The 17,600-nt window shown below is 40.2% G+C and overlaps 2 protein-coding genes across 5 annotated transcripts; both read left to right on the top strand.

Annotated features, from left to right (window-relative positions):
* Window positions 1-1,441: 1,441 nt before the first annotated feature.
* Window positions 1,442-4,978, top strand: fhl5 (four and a half LIM domains 5). Its single transcript, XM_044167238.1, has 6 exons — window positions 1,442-1,585; window positions 1,761-1,941; window positions 2,216-2,390; window positions 3,240-3,409; window positions 3,558-3,744; window positions 3,922-4,978. Exons 2-6 carry the CDS (start codon window positions 1,780-1,782, stop codon window positions 4,071-4,073), a joined length of 846 nt encoding a protein of 281 aa, XP_044023173.1. The 5' UTR covers window positions 1,442-1,585; window positions 1,761-1,779; the 3' UTR covers window positions 4,074-4,978.
* A 1,218-nt stretch (window positions 4,979-6,196) lies between these two features.
* si:ch211-266g18.9 (transforming growth factor-beta receptor-associated protein 1) lies at window positions 6,197-13,168 on the top strand. Of its 4 annotated transcripts, none has more exons than XM_044167241.1 (12): window positions 6,200-6,751; window positions 6,872-7,237; window positions 7,429-7,623; window positions 7,812-7,966; window positions 9,746-9,828; window positions 9,991-10,338; window positions 10,510-10,567; window positions 10,654-10,797; window positions 10,983-11,117; window positions 11,203-11,347; window positions 11,427-11,848; window positions 11,960-13,168. In XM_044167241.1, the coding sequence occupies exons 1-12, from the start codon at window positions 6,550-6,552 to the stop codon at window positions 12,101-12,103; spliced, it is 2,397 nt and encodes a 798-aa protein (XP_044023176.1). In that variant the 5' UTR covers window positions 6,200-6,549; the 3' UTR covers window positions 12,104-13,168. The 4 variants fall into 4 exon arrangements, with proteins under 4 accessions (XP_044023175.1, XP_044023176.1, XP_044023174.1 ...); XM_044167242.1 differs by having other exon boundaries at window positions 6,240-6,454; window positions 6,665-7,237; XM_044167240.1 differs by having other exon boundaries at window positions 6,197-7,237; window positions 10,995-11,117.
* The last annotated feature ends 4,432 nt before the right edge of the window (window positions 13,169-17,600 follow it).

The following is a 17,600-nucleotide window of genomic DNA, read 5'->3' on the forward strand; positions in this document are numbered from 1 at the left end:
GCCTCATCCCTGCCACTGACCTTCCTGTGTGTATATACGAGGGATTAGGCCTGTGGGCTGGGCTGGTGGTCTTCACAGGCTATTTATATGAAGATGTCCGCCCCCTGATCCTTTTGGAAAACTGATATGAGCACATGTTCCAACATTCAAATGTAATTTGTCGACTGTCAGTCCAAGTTGCTGAAGACCTGGGATTTTTTTAACCAGGTGGAAATGCATTTTTGACACCTACAACTGTGTATTCGCTTGGTATATGTGATTGGGCCAAACATACATGCAGACAAATCAGAAGCATTTGAATTCCATGCTGTACTGTGATGATCTGGGCACAACACTACACACTAAAAATAACTCCAATTTTGGTCAATATAGCACCAATACAATAACTTTACCAAAGACAAGGCATTGTTTTGACCCAGTGTTATTTTTCTGTTATTATCTACTCTCGCTCTTTTTAAACTTACATGCCACTATTTGTTACTGATTATTAATAATGTGTGTATCCTTTACAGTTTTAGATGCCAAATGCATGTTGTTCTTTACTACTAATAAATTTGTAAGAGTTTTAAGGTAAAACATGAACTTGCCCTGTCTAAATAATAACCATGTTTTAGTCTGGGTAGATTATCCAACAGTAATTAAAAAAATAACACTAACACTGGGTCAAAACAGTCAATTGGTACTAGTTAAAGTTAACCCAGTTTTAGCATCGGTGCTATATTGATCCAAACTGGGTACTTTTTAACCCAGTGATTTTTTTGTGTATTGCCAGTTATCTTTTGTTCCAGAGCAACATACTATGAATGTGTTTTTAATGATGTTACAAGAGTATCGCTATCAGCAAGATGGTCACCATCAAACTGTCATTTCTGCTCCTCCTTTATTTTGCCATGGATGGATTAAACATCCACAGGCCCACAGCTTCCCCTTTCTGAAGTGCTGCCAAGGCGCTCTTGATAGCTACTGAGAGGTTCTGGCATTATAGTTCAGTACCTGGCAACCACAAAGCTGCTGGCGCCTACCTCTCATAAGCCATCTGCAACTGCTTGTGTATGTAGCAGGCACTGACAAAGGCCACAAGCGTGTCCATCCAAATAGCCAACTATCTCTGCTGTGGCACAAATATCCAAACTGATATTAATGTGTGGAAAAGAAAAAGATTTTGGCTTAATTAGTAAATAATTTAATAATGTGTATTCATGTGAAATTGATCAAACATTTGGGCACTGACATTAATTGCATAGTAGGCTGTCATTTATCCCAATAATAATCTTCTATCTTCTACTCCTAAAACTGCATTTCTCATTGCTTTTAAGCAAAAGCAACAATGATTAAATCAGTTCAAAGGCTTAGCGATCTGTGCACCATCAGCTCCCTTAAAAGGTGGAGAATGATGTAGTGGAGCATGTTCATTCTCCCCAGAGATTACCGCTAATAAGATGGCCAGTATTTATAGAAGATCCCCCCCAGTGGATACCCCTAATCCTGCCTCACCCGTTCTCATCCCTGCCGCATCTCTGTGCCCAGACCGCTCGCTCTCTGCAGCCCCCAGCTTCAGCCTCATCCTCGCCCCATATTAACTGAGGTAGCGACTTCTTTAATACAACACTGCTTTTTTCAGATTCTTTTGAAACAATGGGAAAAATTGTTTGGCCTCTTCACTTGCTTGATGAGAGGGGAAAGAGATTGCTTGCATTTTCCATCTTTCCTATTCTTCTTTATTGTCCAATTTTCCTCCTCTTGCTCTCTTTGACCTGCAGCTAAGAAAAGCAAACAACAATGTCCACCAGCGAGCGTTTTGACTGCCATTACTGCAAAGACTCCCTGCTGGGGAAGAAGTACATAATGAAAGAGGACACTCAGTACTGCACTAAGTGCTATGAGAACCTGTTTGCTAACTGCTGTGAGAGCTGCTCTTTACCAATTGGCTGTAACTGCAAGGTAAGGAAGCACCACTTTTACCCTGAAAGTAACGGCTTTGACGTCAGTAATGTGTAAAATAAGAATGTGCATTTTGTTTATTTAAACTACGATCTAAAGGTGAGAATCATTTTGTCATTTGATGTATTTTGATCACACTGACCTTTATAAAACACCAACTCATTACTTCTACTAGAGTTGTTCTTACATGTTTCTATCCATGCACATTCTAAATAAATATTTTAGTTTACAGAATATCCACAAGTGCAAAAAATAATGTGTGAAATATCTACAGGACTTGTCTTACAAGGATCGCCACTGGCACGAGCAGTGTTTCAAGTGTGCAAAGTGCAGCCGCTCTCTGGTGGAAAAGGCTTTTGCCGCCAAGGATGATTTGTTGCTCTGCACTGAATGCTACGCCCATGATTATTCCTCCAAGTGCACCACTTGCAAGAAAACCGTCATGCCAGGTATATGTTGGGATGATGATCATGATGATAATGATGATGATGATGATGGACGATATCACCTAAAATCGATATCACGATACATTATCACATTTACATTCATGACAATAAATGTTTTTAAAAACATAAATCCATTATTTAGACTGAAAATTTACTTTTGACCTTGAAAACAATGGTTGACATACAATTTCACCACAAGGTCCATTTAGTAGCTGTTCTGGACTTTTTGGTCATTCATTCTACTGTTTCCAAGGTCAAGAATGAACTTTTAATATCAACTTTTAAGTCAACATGGACCAGAAGTGCTCAAAAAAATGTGGAATTTGAACATAAATAACTCCATGACAACTGAACAAACTCAAGATCAGATCAAGTGATACAATCGAGAGCTCCAGAACAGCTACTAAAGGGCTAAACTTAATTTTCTTACTGGTGTTGGTTCACTTTGAGAGTTCATCCTAATTGAAAAAAAAGTTGGAGGTCAATACAAATCTCATATCTGTTTGAGTAAAATGCTCAGAAAAATGTAAGCTTGAACATTCGCATTTCCATGACAAATTGGCAACTTCATCTGCTAAAGAAGAAGATTGTGTGACAATGGTATAACATTTATGGCATATTTACTGATATATGTGCAGAAAAGACTAAAAACTAATATACAGGTATATTAAATATAAACATTTAAAACACTAAACAGCAATGCAATTTCTTCCTCTCCCAAAATTCTTTCCAAGATTATTAAGATTGCATCGTCCTCTACCTACAGATAATGCAGGACTATTTTGGGCCAAAGTGTGTTTCTGTTATAGAGGTACCATATGCTGACTAAGCTGCTCTCATCCCCTGTGCCAGGTTCCCGCAAAATGGAATACAAGGGGAACAGCTGGCATGAGACCTGCTTCCTGTGCCACCGCTGCCAGCAGCCAATAGGAACCAAGTCCTTTATCCCAAAAGACACTGGTTACTTCTGTGTGGCCTGCTTCGAGAAGCAGTTTGCCTACCAGTGCTGTGCTTGTAAGAAGGTAGGGTTACAGCTGAGTGTTTTATGTATTGACTGCTGCATTAAATCCCTCTGACTGGTATTTTAATGTTACTCACACACTGCATAAAAAAAGAAGAATGTCATTCTGTGTTTTCCTTCATGTTGCCTTGCCTTCGTGTTACCTCTAGGCCATCACAACAGGTGGAGTGACCTACCAAGACAAGCCCTGGCACCGCGAGTGTTTCCTGTGCATTGGCTGCAGAAAGCAGCTGTCAGGTCAGCGCTTCACCTCCAGGGAAAACTACCCTTACTGCCTCGAATGCTTCAGCAACCTGTATGCAAAGAAGTGCGTGGGTTGCACCAAGCCCATCACCAGTGAGTCTCCAGCTGTGCTCATGTTTTCATTCACTCTGACACCACTCACGCAGTTCTCCCGCTCATATTCAAGGCATTTATTTGCATTTGTGTAGTAATTGTCGGATAAACAAGGTGAAGATCTTGCATTAACCTGCACATTATGTAAATACATGGATCTTTGTTTGATGTGTGCAGGTCTGGCAGGGGCCAAGTACATCTCTTTTGAGGAGCGCCAGTGGCACAGCGAGTGTTTCACTTGCACGCAGTGCTCTGTGTCACTGGTGGGCCGCGGCTTCCTCACCCAGCGCGACAACATCCTGTGCACCGACTGCGGCAGGGAGAAGTGACTTTCCATGAAGGGGTCACAGTAACAACAAGAGCTCATATTCTGATACAGATTTTGTGTATCCATGAATGTTTCTTTTTAGCATGCCTGGTATAAACAAACTCTGAGTGTCAAATGCTTATTTTGGTGTTATAAATGACCATTAGTTCTCTCACATTGCCCACACACACACAAAAACTGTGATGTTCCCATAAAGACAAACATGTATCTTTAAAGTTAGGGTGCCATTGTTCCGTTGTTGGTGACTCTTTGTTTCTTGAAATGAAAAATTCATGTTTTTTTCCTCACATACTTTCATTTTTGAAAAGGATAAAATTATGTTGAAAACTTATTAGAGCTGATGGTGACTGGTCAATTAATGGATTAGTCAACTGACAGAAAATTAATTCTATTTTGATTATCGATTAATCATTTCTGTCATGTTTCAAACAAAAACATTTACTGGTTCCAGCTTCTTAGGAGTTAGGATTTGATTTTTTAAAATCTTATATGACAGTAAACTGAATATCTTTGGATATTAGACTGTTGGTCTGATAAAATAAGCATTTTAAAGATGTTATTTTGGAAATTCTAGTGTTCGAGTATTTTCCATTATTTTCTTACATATTATGGACAAAAAGATTAATTGATTAATCAAGAAAATAATCAGCAGTTTAATTGACGATGAAAATAATCGTTAGTTGCAGCCCCAAAACATATTTCCCTTTATAAAGGTCTGATTTTCATTACTCATATATTTCTGCTGTATGCTTAGTAAACATTGGTTATGAATGCCTAGATAAAAAATGTATTCACACTGAGGAAACAAAGAATGATGCATGATTTATGATTCGCTCATGTGAAATTCTTCACACACTAAAGGTTGTTCCAATAAAGACCTTTCTATGTATGTGACGCTGAAATGGATATTCGATTCAATTAAATTTTATTTATATAGCGCCAATTCATAACAGAAGTTATCTTATTGCATTTGTCTTATAGCGTAGGTCTAGACCGTAGTCTTTATAATGTTATTTACAGAGACCCAACAATTTCCAACAAGAGCAAGCACTTGGTGAAAGTGGCAAGGAAAAACTTCCTTTTAAAAGGCAGAAACCTTGAGCAGAACCAGACTCAGGGTGGGCAGCCATCTGCCGCTGCCGGTTGGGTTGAGAAGGAGAGAGAGAACATACAGTAGCACAATGCAAATTCAACACAGAATGTTAAAATAATAATAATGTAATGGTAGTGGAATTATTAATATTAATACATTAATTAATAAATTATTAATAAAATAATAATAGGAATAATAATAAGACTAATAGCAATAATTGTAGTAGCGGTTGTCGAGCAGGAACATGTGGAGAAGGAGGCCCGCAATCACCGATCCAGACTCTGGAGCTCAGGAGGCAGAAATACCTGCTGAAAGCGACAGAAGGAGAGAGGAGAGAGATGAGAAAGCACAAAACTATGGGAGAGAGAAAATGTCGAGTTAGTAACTTGCATAAATGGGATAAGACTGCGTACAGATGGAGATGGAGAGAGGTGCATCATGGGAAGTCTCCCGGCAGTCTAGGCCTATAGCAGCATAACTAAGGGATGGTTCAGGACTCACATGAGCCAGCCCTAACTATAAGCTTCATCAAAGAAAAAAGTCTTAAGCCTGCTCTTAAATGTGGTGATGGTGTCTGCCTCCCGAACCAAAACTGGGATCTTATTCCACAGGAGAGGAGCTTGATAGCTGAAGGCTATGGCTCCCATTATCAGGCCTGCTGTTGCTCAGCCTAACATATCTTATTCTGCTTTGATGATGCCATCCAGAGGAGAAGTCTGCATATGTCAGTTTATATGAAATTCCCCGGCAAAGAGAGCAGACACACAGTTCAGTGTAATAGATATAGCTTTAATAGTAGGTTTGAAATCCAGATCTTTTTATGACCAAACTGTCCCCTCTCAGTCACCCTTTAGACAATCATTGCTGTAAAACAAACCTCTGGTGCGTTTCTGTTGCCTCTTGACCTTGTCACACCCAGGACATTCAAGTTGTAAACAAACAGTACAACCATATATGGTTTGATCACTTCCTCTTCTACTTGTCCATTATCCACTGACCAAAGCTGCCACATCGGTCCATGCAAAAGCCAAGAATACAAGTGACCGTAATTGTGGACACCTCAAAATATCTGTCTTCCTCACCATACCTATTGTTTTGATACTTGTAAAAGTTGGTTTTCTTGGTGAGGGCTGCTGAATGAGTTGTGCAAGTGTCCTCACATGGCAGGATGAGCGGCGTAAAATGCTGACAAAGATTTCCTGTCAGGAAATGGTCACATGGGAGGTGAAACTACTTTACACTTCATAAACTTGTGGAGGAATCAAAGAGGAAGGGAGAACAGCAGAACGGTAGGAACGTCTTATTTTACATATTTCACAGAAGATCTGTAGCTTTGATTTAGGCAGATACTTATTAAAATATCAAGCATCCTTAAATTTATGCAATGGCTTTTAGAGCATTTACACAGACACACGTCTATGAAAAGCAAGCAGTCCCAAAAGAAAAGGACAAATCCAGCATCCAGTGCCTTGAGTGCTATGACCGAAATGTGTATTTAGGGACCAAAGATGCAACAGTCCAGCATCTCATCCTTCCCAGTAGCACAAAGGGAGACCTGAGTCCTGGCCAGAGCAAAACCAGAGAAGGTAGGGCAAGAAAACTAGGCTCAAGCAACCAAGTAGCCCAACTGAGGACAGTCCCACTTTTCAACCATCTGCTGGTCCTGTGCGACCGGAGTGTTATTGCCCTTAACATGTTCTCCTTAGAGCCCATTCCAGCTCTGAAGAAGATCCAGCATGTGTCTTTGTTTGAGGTGTGCGACTCATCGCTCACAGCCCAGGCAGCATGTGTGGAGATGGTGACTTCCTCCAGCCGCAGGAAGGTGATCCGCATCCACGTGATGGGAGTGGACAGGTGGGAGGTTGTAAAGGAAGTCCCTCTGCTCCAGGACCCTGTGGCCTTGGCAGTAGATGGCGCCTGTCTGTGTGTAGCTACCAGCGACAGGTATCTCCTCTGTGATATTCAGACTGGGTGGAGTGAGGAGCTTTTTCCACACAATCACAGCAGGCAGCGTGTCATTGTTACCTCAGTGGGACGAGGGGAATTCCTCCTGAACGGGCCTGAATCTTTGGGTAAGAGCTGCCAAAATGTTTATGGTACATGTTGTTCTACAGGCTGTTGAGCACAGACATCTTGTGTCATTATATGCCTCCTTTCCAAAACAACTACACAGTTAATCATGTCATATCACCCCCCAGTCTATACATTTAGCCAGAGGACATTTGTTTTTCCAAGATATAATTTCTCCATCCTCATCCCTCAGGCATGTTTGTGATGAAGACAGGGATATGCCAGCGCCCTCCCCTGCAGTGGCCTCAGGAGGTGCTGGCAGCCGGAGTATGTTTCCCTTACATCCTAACCCTGCAGCCCCAAGTGCTGTCTGTCTACAGCATGGTAGATCAGCAGCGCAAACAGACAGTGAGTCTCAGCGGAGCGAAGGGTCTGCTCTCCACATCAGGTAAACCAGCTAACATCAATTCATAACCTCATCCTGGCAGATTGCAGACCGAAAGACTGTCAAATTGTGGTTTTGTTTTGAAAGATGTAGCTGTGTCTGTCACAGACTGAACTGATTCAGTCAATCATTCTTACTTACTGTTCCTACACGCTGAGTGTTTCTGAAAACCAAAAACAAATCTCCCTCAGATGGTGTGTTAGTGTTCACAGAGAGAGACATTTTCAGCCTGCGTCTGGTGCCATTCGAAGAGCAGATCCAGGCACTTGTAAGGCATGAGAGGGTGGAGGAGGCCTTATTGTTGCTGGATGGAATTCAAGACCATAGTCCACTTGACTCATACAAGGTGAAATGCAATTTATAGACACACAGCAGGATGCAAACATGTCCCTGCTTTGAAATCTTTCTGAGGATGATGTAGATGTATTTATAGTATTTCTCCTTTCTCACCTTCACTTTAATCATGTGAGGGGGAAAAAAAAACAACCTGCCCAACTATTTATTCTGCCAAAGAGAAAACGCAGTAACTATGTATTTGGTCAAAATTAAGCTAAGACCAGAATCTGACTTTTTTAAACAGCTATTTTACCATGTAAAATTATTATGCCATAGAGATGTGTAATTTTAGGGGAAAAAAGCATGTGAAATTTGCAGGAACAAGAGTCTACAACCATGCTAGTGTCTCTGCATGCTAACATGCTCACAATGACAATGGTAACATGCTGATAATAAAACAGGTATATCTTCACCATCTTAGTTTAGCGTATTAGCATGCTAGCATTTGCTAATTAGTATAAACTTTACTAAACATAAAGTACCACTGAGGCTGATGGAAATGTTAGTTTTACAGTTATTTGGTCATAAACTACATAAGACAAATTGGGACATGATTGTGCAGCATGAAAAGTCAGGGATCACCAAAGTGATTATAATTCATCCTGAGGGACATGAATTTCTGTACCAAAGTAATCCATCCAATAGTTGTTGAAATAGTTCACTCAAAACCACAAATGTCAACTTCCTAGGGCGCTAAAGAAAAAGTCACTAAGATAAATGGTCTGGGAGCAGTGATTGTCTGTACAAAATTTTGTGCCAATCCATCAAGTATGTTGAGATATTTCACAGGATAGTGAAAAAAAATTTTACCTGCTGCTGGCACAAGAGAAAAAGTCAGATGATCACCAAAGTCATTGGGATTCATCTTCTGGGGACCATGAATATCTGCACCAAATTTTATGGAAGTCCATGCAGTAGTTGTTGACATAATTCAGTCTGGATGAAAGTGGTGGACCAGCCGACAGACAGACTGACATTGCCATCCCTAGAGTGCAGCTAGCGTGGCTAAAACCAAACAGAGACTGCACTCCACTGGTAGCCTTAGCTTTTTCCAACCTGTTATAAATTTTGATGCTCCAACATCTTAGTATTGAGTTTGTTGTACCACATTAATAAGGCAGTAGCTACATCATAATGGAGAAAAAGTAGTGTAGATAAACTAGTCTTGCTCTTTTGGATGAATATTCATCCAAAGAGGTTTAGGTTCAAATTCAGGTTTTACAATTAACAAAGCTGTCCCACACTTTGGCTAAGTAACCTTCAAACTCCAAGCCCTTTATTCTCAACTTCACTTTTTCTGTATCTTCTTTTGTAAGGCAGCATTCAGTGGAGCTATAATTTCAACATTTTATAGATTCATGCACACCACTGATGTGTAGATAATTTTACAACCCCAGCTGGCATCACATCGTAGTGTTTAAATTTAATATTTCATCACTGTAGAACAGATTGAACCAGGATGTCGAGGTGTAGACTGACTACATTGTTGTGAGCTGCTATTGAAGGTGTATTCCAATTGGATGCCTGCAATTGAGGACAGCAGATGGTGTCTGAGATTTAGTGTAATCTGCGCCATATCTTAGGTTACAGGTTAGAGGTGAGGATGTCAGAATTAACGTGCTGATGAGTCATTAGTTATTCCTTATAATTTGTCTGGCTTTGTGTTGAGATTTAAGGATAGTCACACTGTCTTCTGCCTCAATGATTTCAGCTCACATATTGGTGCTTTAAATATGTTCATGCAATGTGTGCCCGGTTTTAAGAGAGTTTTTTTTTATTTTACTGGCAGGAGCTGCAGAAGGCCATCACTTGCCTGGCTGGATTTGTTCATTTTTACCAGCAGGGTTTTTCCGAGGCCAGAGATCTATTCATGTGAGAGTAAAACCCCTTTCACGACACTCCAAATTCCAAACACATTAAATAAATCACAGTAAACTGTGCAGTAATGTGTGACTTTTGTGAATAGTGGGTATTTTCTGCTGCATTCTACACTAAAGTCTAATAAAAATCAATACTCATTACCCACTTGAACAGTACAGGTGAGCTGGACCCCAGAGAAATCATCCGTCTCTACCCAAACATGCAGTCGTGTCTCAGCGAGGACTTTCAATCCCAGCTTGATCAAGTGAACAAGGGCAGGGATCTCCAGGTGGTCTGGCAAGAGAACAGAAACGCATTTCATCATTACCTGGCCTTTCTGGGAGATTTGCTCAGAGCAGTGAAGGGGACGGAGCAAGGCCTGAAGTGCATTAAGGAGGTGGACTGCGCCCTCCTGAGGCTCTACGTTGAACTGGGAGACAATGAAAATCTGCAGCAGCTTGTGGAATTTCCCAATGAGTGTGGGCTGGATCAATGTGTGCCTATTTTGGAGCAGCACAACAGGTGAAAATGAATGATTATTTGTTGAATAGGTGATCGCACTTGCTTAGAGCACAAATATGGTTGTGTTTTTTTTCTTTTGTTGAATGACAAGTTATTTTTGAAACAAAAGGCTTCAATTCAATGTTTGAGACATTTTGTCTAATTTACAGTTTGGTGTCTATTTATTTTCAGATTTTTTGCATTAGGCTCCCTCTATCAAAGCCATGGAAATCAAATTTATGCAATTAAGGTATGATTTCCCAGAACTCGACACATTACATATATATAAGCTTCATGTGTGAACGTAATTTGTTTTAGCCTGTTATATTCTTCCAGACTTGGATGAAAATTGCAGATGGCTTCCACAAAGACCCCTCTTGCTCAGATGTATATGGACACATAGTGTGGACTCTCAGTCAACTGCAAGACAGAGATGCTGTGTGGAAATTTGCAGACTGGACTCTGCAAAAAAACCAGGAGGTGCCTTTTTTCATTTTTCATGCCCTCAACTTAACTGCAGAGGGCAGAGTTGCACAATACAACTATGTGTTACAGATATAAACACACAGCAAAATGCCGCCCACTATATCAACTAAATTGCTTTGCTTATGAGACAGTTATTGGTAATTAAATGTCCAATAACAGTTTTCCTTAATTTGAAAAAGATTGGTGTGCAGATTTTCAGCAGGCGTCCACCAGATGATCGATTTGAGGTACAAGACGTCCTTGCTCTTTTGGAGAAGTACCCACTGGCAGTGCTTTTGTATCTTGAGTTCTTAATCTATGATTTGAACAGTGAGGTGGGTACAGCAGTAGCTACCTAATCTAATACCCTGACTCCTTTATTAAATGCACTGAGACATGATTGGTGTAATCTACCCCCAGGAGGAGAGACATCACAACCGTCTGGCCCTGGCATATGTTACTCAGATGCTGCAAAAGGAAGAGGAAACAGATTTGAAGGAGACCAGAGGGAAGTTGCAGCAGCTGCTATGGGAATCCAAATTTTACGACATCTCCACTCTGTATGGTGTGTGGATGCCTTATGAGAAAATAAATTATTACTGAATTGTTACTGAATTTTAAGTCTTTTTTTATTACTATCGCAGAGATAGTCAAGTCAACAACCTTGCACATCGAGAAAGCTATTCTCCTCGGCAGGACCGGTGAACACTCTCAGGCACTGCAGGTGCTTGTTCACCAGGAGCGAGACCTCCAGGCTGCGGAGGACTACTGCTGCAGGGCTGCCCAGGGCCAGAACTCACAGTTCAGGCAGACCCTGCTGCTGACCCTGCTCCAAATCTACCTGTGCTCCAAAGATCTCACCAGCGCTGCCGTGGATCTGCTCAACAACAACCCTCGGGTCTTTGCTGCAGAGAAGGTCATCCAGCTCTTGCCGGATTCCTGGTCTGTTCAACTGGTCTCCCAGTTCTTAGTAGGATCCCTCAGAGAGACCTTGCACCAGAGGCGGATGGCAAGGCTGCAAACGGCTTTGGGCCAGGCGGAGCTCATGCGGCACAAGGTCATTTGGGTGAGTTTAACGACATATTTCACTTTTTTTTTCGCTCCAGTAAAGAGTAAGTCTGTATTCTTGTTTCCTTTTTTTCTGAACCCTGTTGCCCTTTCACTCTCTCCTCTGCAGATGCAGGCCTCAAACACAAAGTTCAGACTGGAAAAGGGGCAGAAGTGTGAGGTTTGTCAGAGAGACCTTGCAGAGACACAGTTTGCCTGTAACCTGCACGGTGAGCTGATGCACACAAGCTGCACTGGCTTTTCATCATCGTAAAGTCACAGATAGATCACCGTAGATGCGTCTCTGTACTCTTGAGAATCACATTCATTTCTAGCCGGATAAGTGTCTGCTTCCTACCTGATAATTTTTCTAGATTAGACTGTGTCATCTAGGCAAACTCTGTACAAGGATTCAATTTATGGACCTTAGACCAGACACATTCCCTAATTAGAAAAAAGAAAATACATTGTGTAAATAACTGGTTTCAAAATGCAAAAGAGCAAGCAGTGCACTTTTTAAGGGCGGCATGTCTGAGCCATTTCCTAGAGACATTGTAGACAGCATAGCTATAAAGTGAATTGTGGAGGATACTCATGGGCATATATTCACTGATCATACAGTGGTGTTTTACATGGAAACCACCTGTGGTCAACCTGATGACCAGAGGGAATTTGACCATCCTCCATCACTGTATATATGCATCCCCGCCATCATGGTTTCCACTGACTGTGTATATTTGTCTGCATAGAGCTGGAAATAGAAAGTCAACAACTGCAAGGCTGCATGTGAGAGACTTTTTTATTTAGCTTTTGCATTAATATACATTTATGACCAAAAACAAAATCACAATTACAGGTTTAAAAATGAAAAGCAAACAGGTCGAGGAAGTGCGGAGTTTTGGGTCATTTCTGTTAATTTTACAAGCTACCAAATTACATATCTGTGCTGTGTATGGAACATGAAATCAGAGGCAATTTTTGCCAACATCATCCCTATATCATTAGGGAATAAGACACACATGTGCTCCAAATAATAACACACAAACTCCAGATGTATTTGTCTATTTTTGTTCTAATTAAGTCATTAAGGCTAACCCTGACTGTGAGTATTTCTTTATCCTGAAACATTTTGGGACAGGAGTTAAGGAGACGCCTAAAGTAGTTGGAATAGTAAATTGTGCATTTGGCTGGACTGCTTGTACGTTTTTGGCCTGGGGTGAGTGACTAATTGCAATGTAGATAAGTAATGAATTTTGAGCATTTTGGAAGGGATGATCTCTTTGTGATGCTTTTGCCAAGATTTCTTCTGTTTTTCTCTCCTAATAAAGTTTTTGTGGGAGTTTTTCATTGTTCTCACTGAGGGTCTGAGAGTTGAGTTCATTTAATGTTTCATAGTGTGGGTGTTATGAAGCCCTTTGAAAGTGTAATTAGGATTAAGGGCTACAAGAATATTGATTTAAGATTTGACTTAAAATTTCTCATTTCGAGTGTATAAATCTAACCTCTAACTCATATAAATGAACTGACTCATATCCCAGAAGGCCTAAGAAAACCACATTCCTAGCTTTTCTCTTTTATGTGGCCACAGGAAAATTGCCAGGTCCACGCCTCCATATCGGCTCCTTGTAATTTTGATAGGCATTTCATTTGAATCTATTGTTTGGTCATTGTAAGCACTCCTGGATAAACTGCTGAAAGGCATCAGCGCAGAGAAAAACACAAAACATTGGCTTCTTTCTTACTTGTTTTGAGATGTGAAGGAGCCTCTCACAGTTTATATGACTGACTGTAAGGGCTGCTGCTCTGTGACTCGCTGAGCTTTGGGCCGTGCCTGATGACCAGAGACCACTGGGTGGACCACTGGACGGGACTGTGTCCACTCCTCTCCCCTCTCACGGACATCCTCGGGGAGCATTAATGTTGTTTTGAACACCTGTGGTTATGCTGTGCCTCAAAAATGTTTTTCTCTTCTTTGATGTTGACCAATGGCCATAAGTAACCAAAAGGTAAAATACAGACACAAGTACAAGTACACCTTCTTCTACCTAAATTAAGACTCCAGAAAGCCTGTTTGGTACATTTAAATGATTTTTTTAGTCCTTCTTATCTGATGCATTTAGATCCCCCTCTCATTGTTTATAAGAAGTTGATATCCGTAGTTCTTGTTGATGTGATTGTAAGTGCTGCAGGGTGCTGGCCAGATGGACATTTTACACATGAGGGGAGTGGATTGGATGTAAAAATGAACAGTCATGGAGGAAAGTATGGTGGGGTATCCAGACATTGGTCTCCCATTATAAATTTCTGTGCTGCCACAGAGGAGGGAAAACAAGAACATTTTCTTCTTGTGCTTTTCTAAATTTAAGAAGAAATGCCGACTGTCTGGACTGTAGGATGTAATTGTTTACATGTTAACATAGTTTTGTTTTGTACAGACTTGAAGAAAGTAATTATGAGATGCATAGGGCTTTTTGGTCTATAAGTTATAGAAAATGGTTGACCCTAATGCTTGTTTCTCTAACAAAAAAAAAATTTTACATTGTTTTATCAGCTTGAGATTTCATGACATGACATGATTTTGAACTGATGACCTGTTTCAGAAGTCTGCTACAGAAAATAATGCATTACTTCTGTTTGGACTCTCAGGATTTTCATGCTCTATATCTGTGATTAGTGCTGACAGTATTTTTAAGCAGCACTAGCCCTCCTAAATCCCAAATAAGTCTATTTGGATTTCTGTTATTGGAGTTTTTTAATAGTTTGTTTATAAGAGGTCTAAAAGGGAATAAGACCTCTCTGGGGTCTAATTGACCTTAAATAACATCACTGTGAAGAATGGCATACTGTTCATTTTTTGGGAAATTACTTTTTGTCAAACAAAAAGAATATATATTTCATCACATATAAAAATTATATGGCAAAGAGAACATGTTACTTCAGTACTTTTAATATTTAATACCTTTAACCTAATCATTTGTTTGATATAAAAATACATGAAGATATATATTCAACACTTTGGCACCAACTCTAAAAAAGACTGAAGAAAATGCTGCCTGAAGATTATGAAAATTGCAGCAGGTACCTCACTAAATAAAGCCTATGGGGAAAATGAATACACAATGCTTCTCTGTGCATCATGCATCATATTTATAGTCAAAGCCACAAATTACTGTATCATGTCCCTTATGACGCATTTTTCAGTCTCTTAGTGGTTGGGAGACAAGGAGAATCTTAATTTGCAACCCTTTTGGTAGCAATAATGGTAAGGTAGCAGAAAACCTAAACGATTGAACTTTAATTCCCACTTTCCGCAGTAAAACTAATTCTATAGATATAGCAGAAAAAGTATGGGAATAAATAGATGAAGAGGGTGATCAAAACATATCTTTTTTTAACTCCCAAGGCAACGCTCTCATTTTCATGGCTTGCTACCTTGGGGTTTGGCAGAATGCCACTGGGAGAAATGTGTAGGGTGACCCACTAGAGACACAGAGGGTAGAGACAGTGACCACATACACCCACCCTGCCCTGCAGGCATGGGTTATACACATCATACTGTATGGTCTAGATTCAAATCATGTCTACAGGGCTAATAATGTTCACTACTTGCCACTTTCAGTGCTCAAAACTGTTTTCTTGATTTATTATTTATTTTGAGGAAGATGTATTTTAATTTAGCCGCTTTCAAAATAATTATCCTTGCTGCAAAAATTTCCAGATACTTAGTTACCCTAAGAAGTATATTATATTATTACAAATATGGGTAAAGATTGATACCACTCTCATGTCTGTACAGTAAATATAAAGCCACCGCCACCAGCCGGCTAACTTAGCTTAGCATAAAGACTGAAAAAAGGGAAAACAGCATGATGATGCATGATGCTCTGTCCAAAGGTAACAAAATCCACCTTCCTGCACCTCTAAAGCTCATTAATTAACATGTTTTATCTTGTTTGTCTAATCCGTACAAAAAACAACAAATCATAGTTACGGATACGGATCAGTTTATTTTATACTTATACCAACCTGATACTTAATTTATTTTCTGACCTGTTTTTTATAGTGTTTTATAGTGTATCATATTGTTTGCTAGTACTTTCTCCTGTGTCACTGACGTAAACGCGAGCTACTGCAACAAAGAGTTTCCCTACGGGGATCGATAAAGTATTTCTGATTCTGATTCTGATTCATACAGATTATGTGTGGTGTTGATCTTCTCATCCAATGCTAACATGTTAACTCTCTGCAAGAAAGTGAATAAACATATTTCCCTAAATGTCTTCTTGTGATCATGTGATCATACCTCTGCCTCCTGCTACCGAGGAATGGGAGAACGACCTTAAGAAGTGGTCTTGGATAGCAATATCAAACAAAGTTAATTTAGCGTTAGCTAAATTATGTAGTGATGTGGCTCTCACTGAACTCTATGTCTGTTTTGAAATAGACTTCTGTTCCACCTCCATCAATAAAACACACCCAACTTTATTACTATGGAAGTACTGATAAGCCTCAGAGCCTTTCACATTGTTCATCACTTCGCTGTTTAGCCCCCCTCCCCACCCCTATAATTTCTGTACAGTCCCTTAGGTGATTATCAAAGCTTCAGTTTTTGCTATGCTTCTCAGAAATATCACAGAAACATCAAACACAGTTTTATACACAGAAACTTCACTTCTTTCTCCAACCTGAAGTCAACCATGAACAGATATGTTCCTAAATAATTTAAGTGGAATTAGCTTAATGATCTATACTGTGTACACCTAATGACTCAATTTTGGATGAAGAATGAGAGTTCATTTTTGGAAAGTCTTTTTGGCAGCCTCATGTGTTTACGCTGCTCTTTTACGGTGTGAATTTGAGGTGGAGAGTTAAGTACTCGACCCAAGGGGTTTAGTTGTGGTTGTCCACCTGGGTTTTTTCAATCTGGAGGCTTGTGTCTCACTTCCAGGTCCAGCACCTTACATCTCTGGACCATTTGAGTTTCTGGGAACAGAAACAAACAGACCTGCTGAGTAATCTAAAAGTTGGGCGGAAACTGCAATCTGGCAGTCTAATTGCTTCGTTGTTCCACACCCATTCATACAAATAAACTTCATTGTCCATATTGTGAACAGGTTTTAGTAGCACAACATGCCAGAAAACAAATAAGATCGTATCACCTTTCATTAAGAGTTAATTTCATACAGCTCAGTGTAAACACATAAGTCAATGAATCTTATTTACAAGTAAGCCTAATTTAGATTTCTACCCTTGTCCATCTTAATTCAGAGCATACTGTTGCTGACATTCAAAGAGGGCTATTTAGCAAGCTGCAGGTGATGAATATAGTTAAAGTACCACAAAAAAGGCTTCATGGTCTGTACCATGTGAAACAAACATAATTAAAGCACATGTGCAACAGAAGGCACATGTTCTGCACTGCAGGCTCCCCGATTTTATCTGTGAGACTGTGCCTCGTGGTGTTTGACATCACTGATTACAGAGCATGTGCCGCATTAAGTTACTGTTACTGTACCCTGGGAAAGTTGAGAATGTGGGATCACGCATAATTAGACATTTAGCGCCAACCCTCCCCACAGATGAACACACCCTTCACCACAACAGATAGGCCAGGGAATTAAAAGTGTCCCAGCACCGCCTGATATCAACCGCTGGAGTCAAAAACGCCCTCCCTCTGCTATCTAGGACTGAACTTACTGTAACCCACACAATAAAGGCCCAAGGGGAGCATGAAATCCAATAATAACCCCAAAAGGCATCATTCAGTCTTC

This window comes from Siniperca chuatsi, linkage group LG15 (assembly GCF_020085105.1).
Source record: "Siniperca chuatsi isolate FFG_IHB_CAS linkage group LG15, ASM2008510v1, whole genome shotgun sequence".
NCBI lineage: Eukaryota > Metazoa > Chordata > Actinopteri > Centrarchiformes > Sinipercidae > Siniperca > Siniperca chuatsi.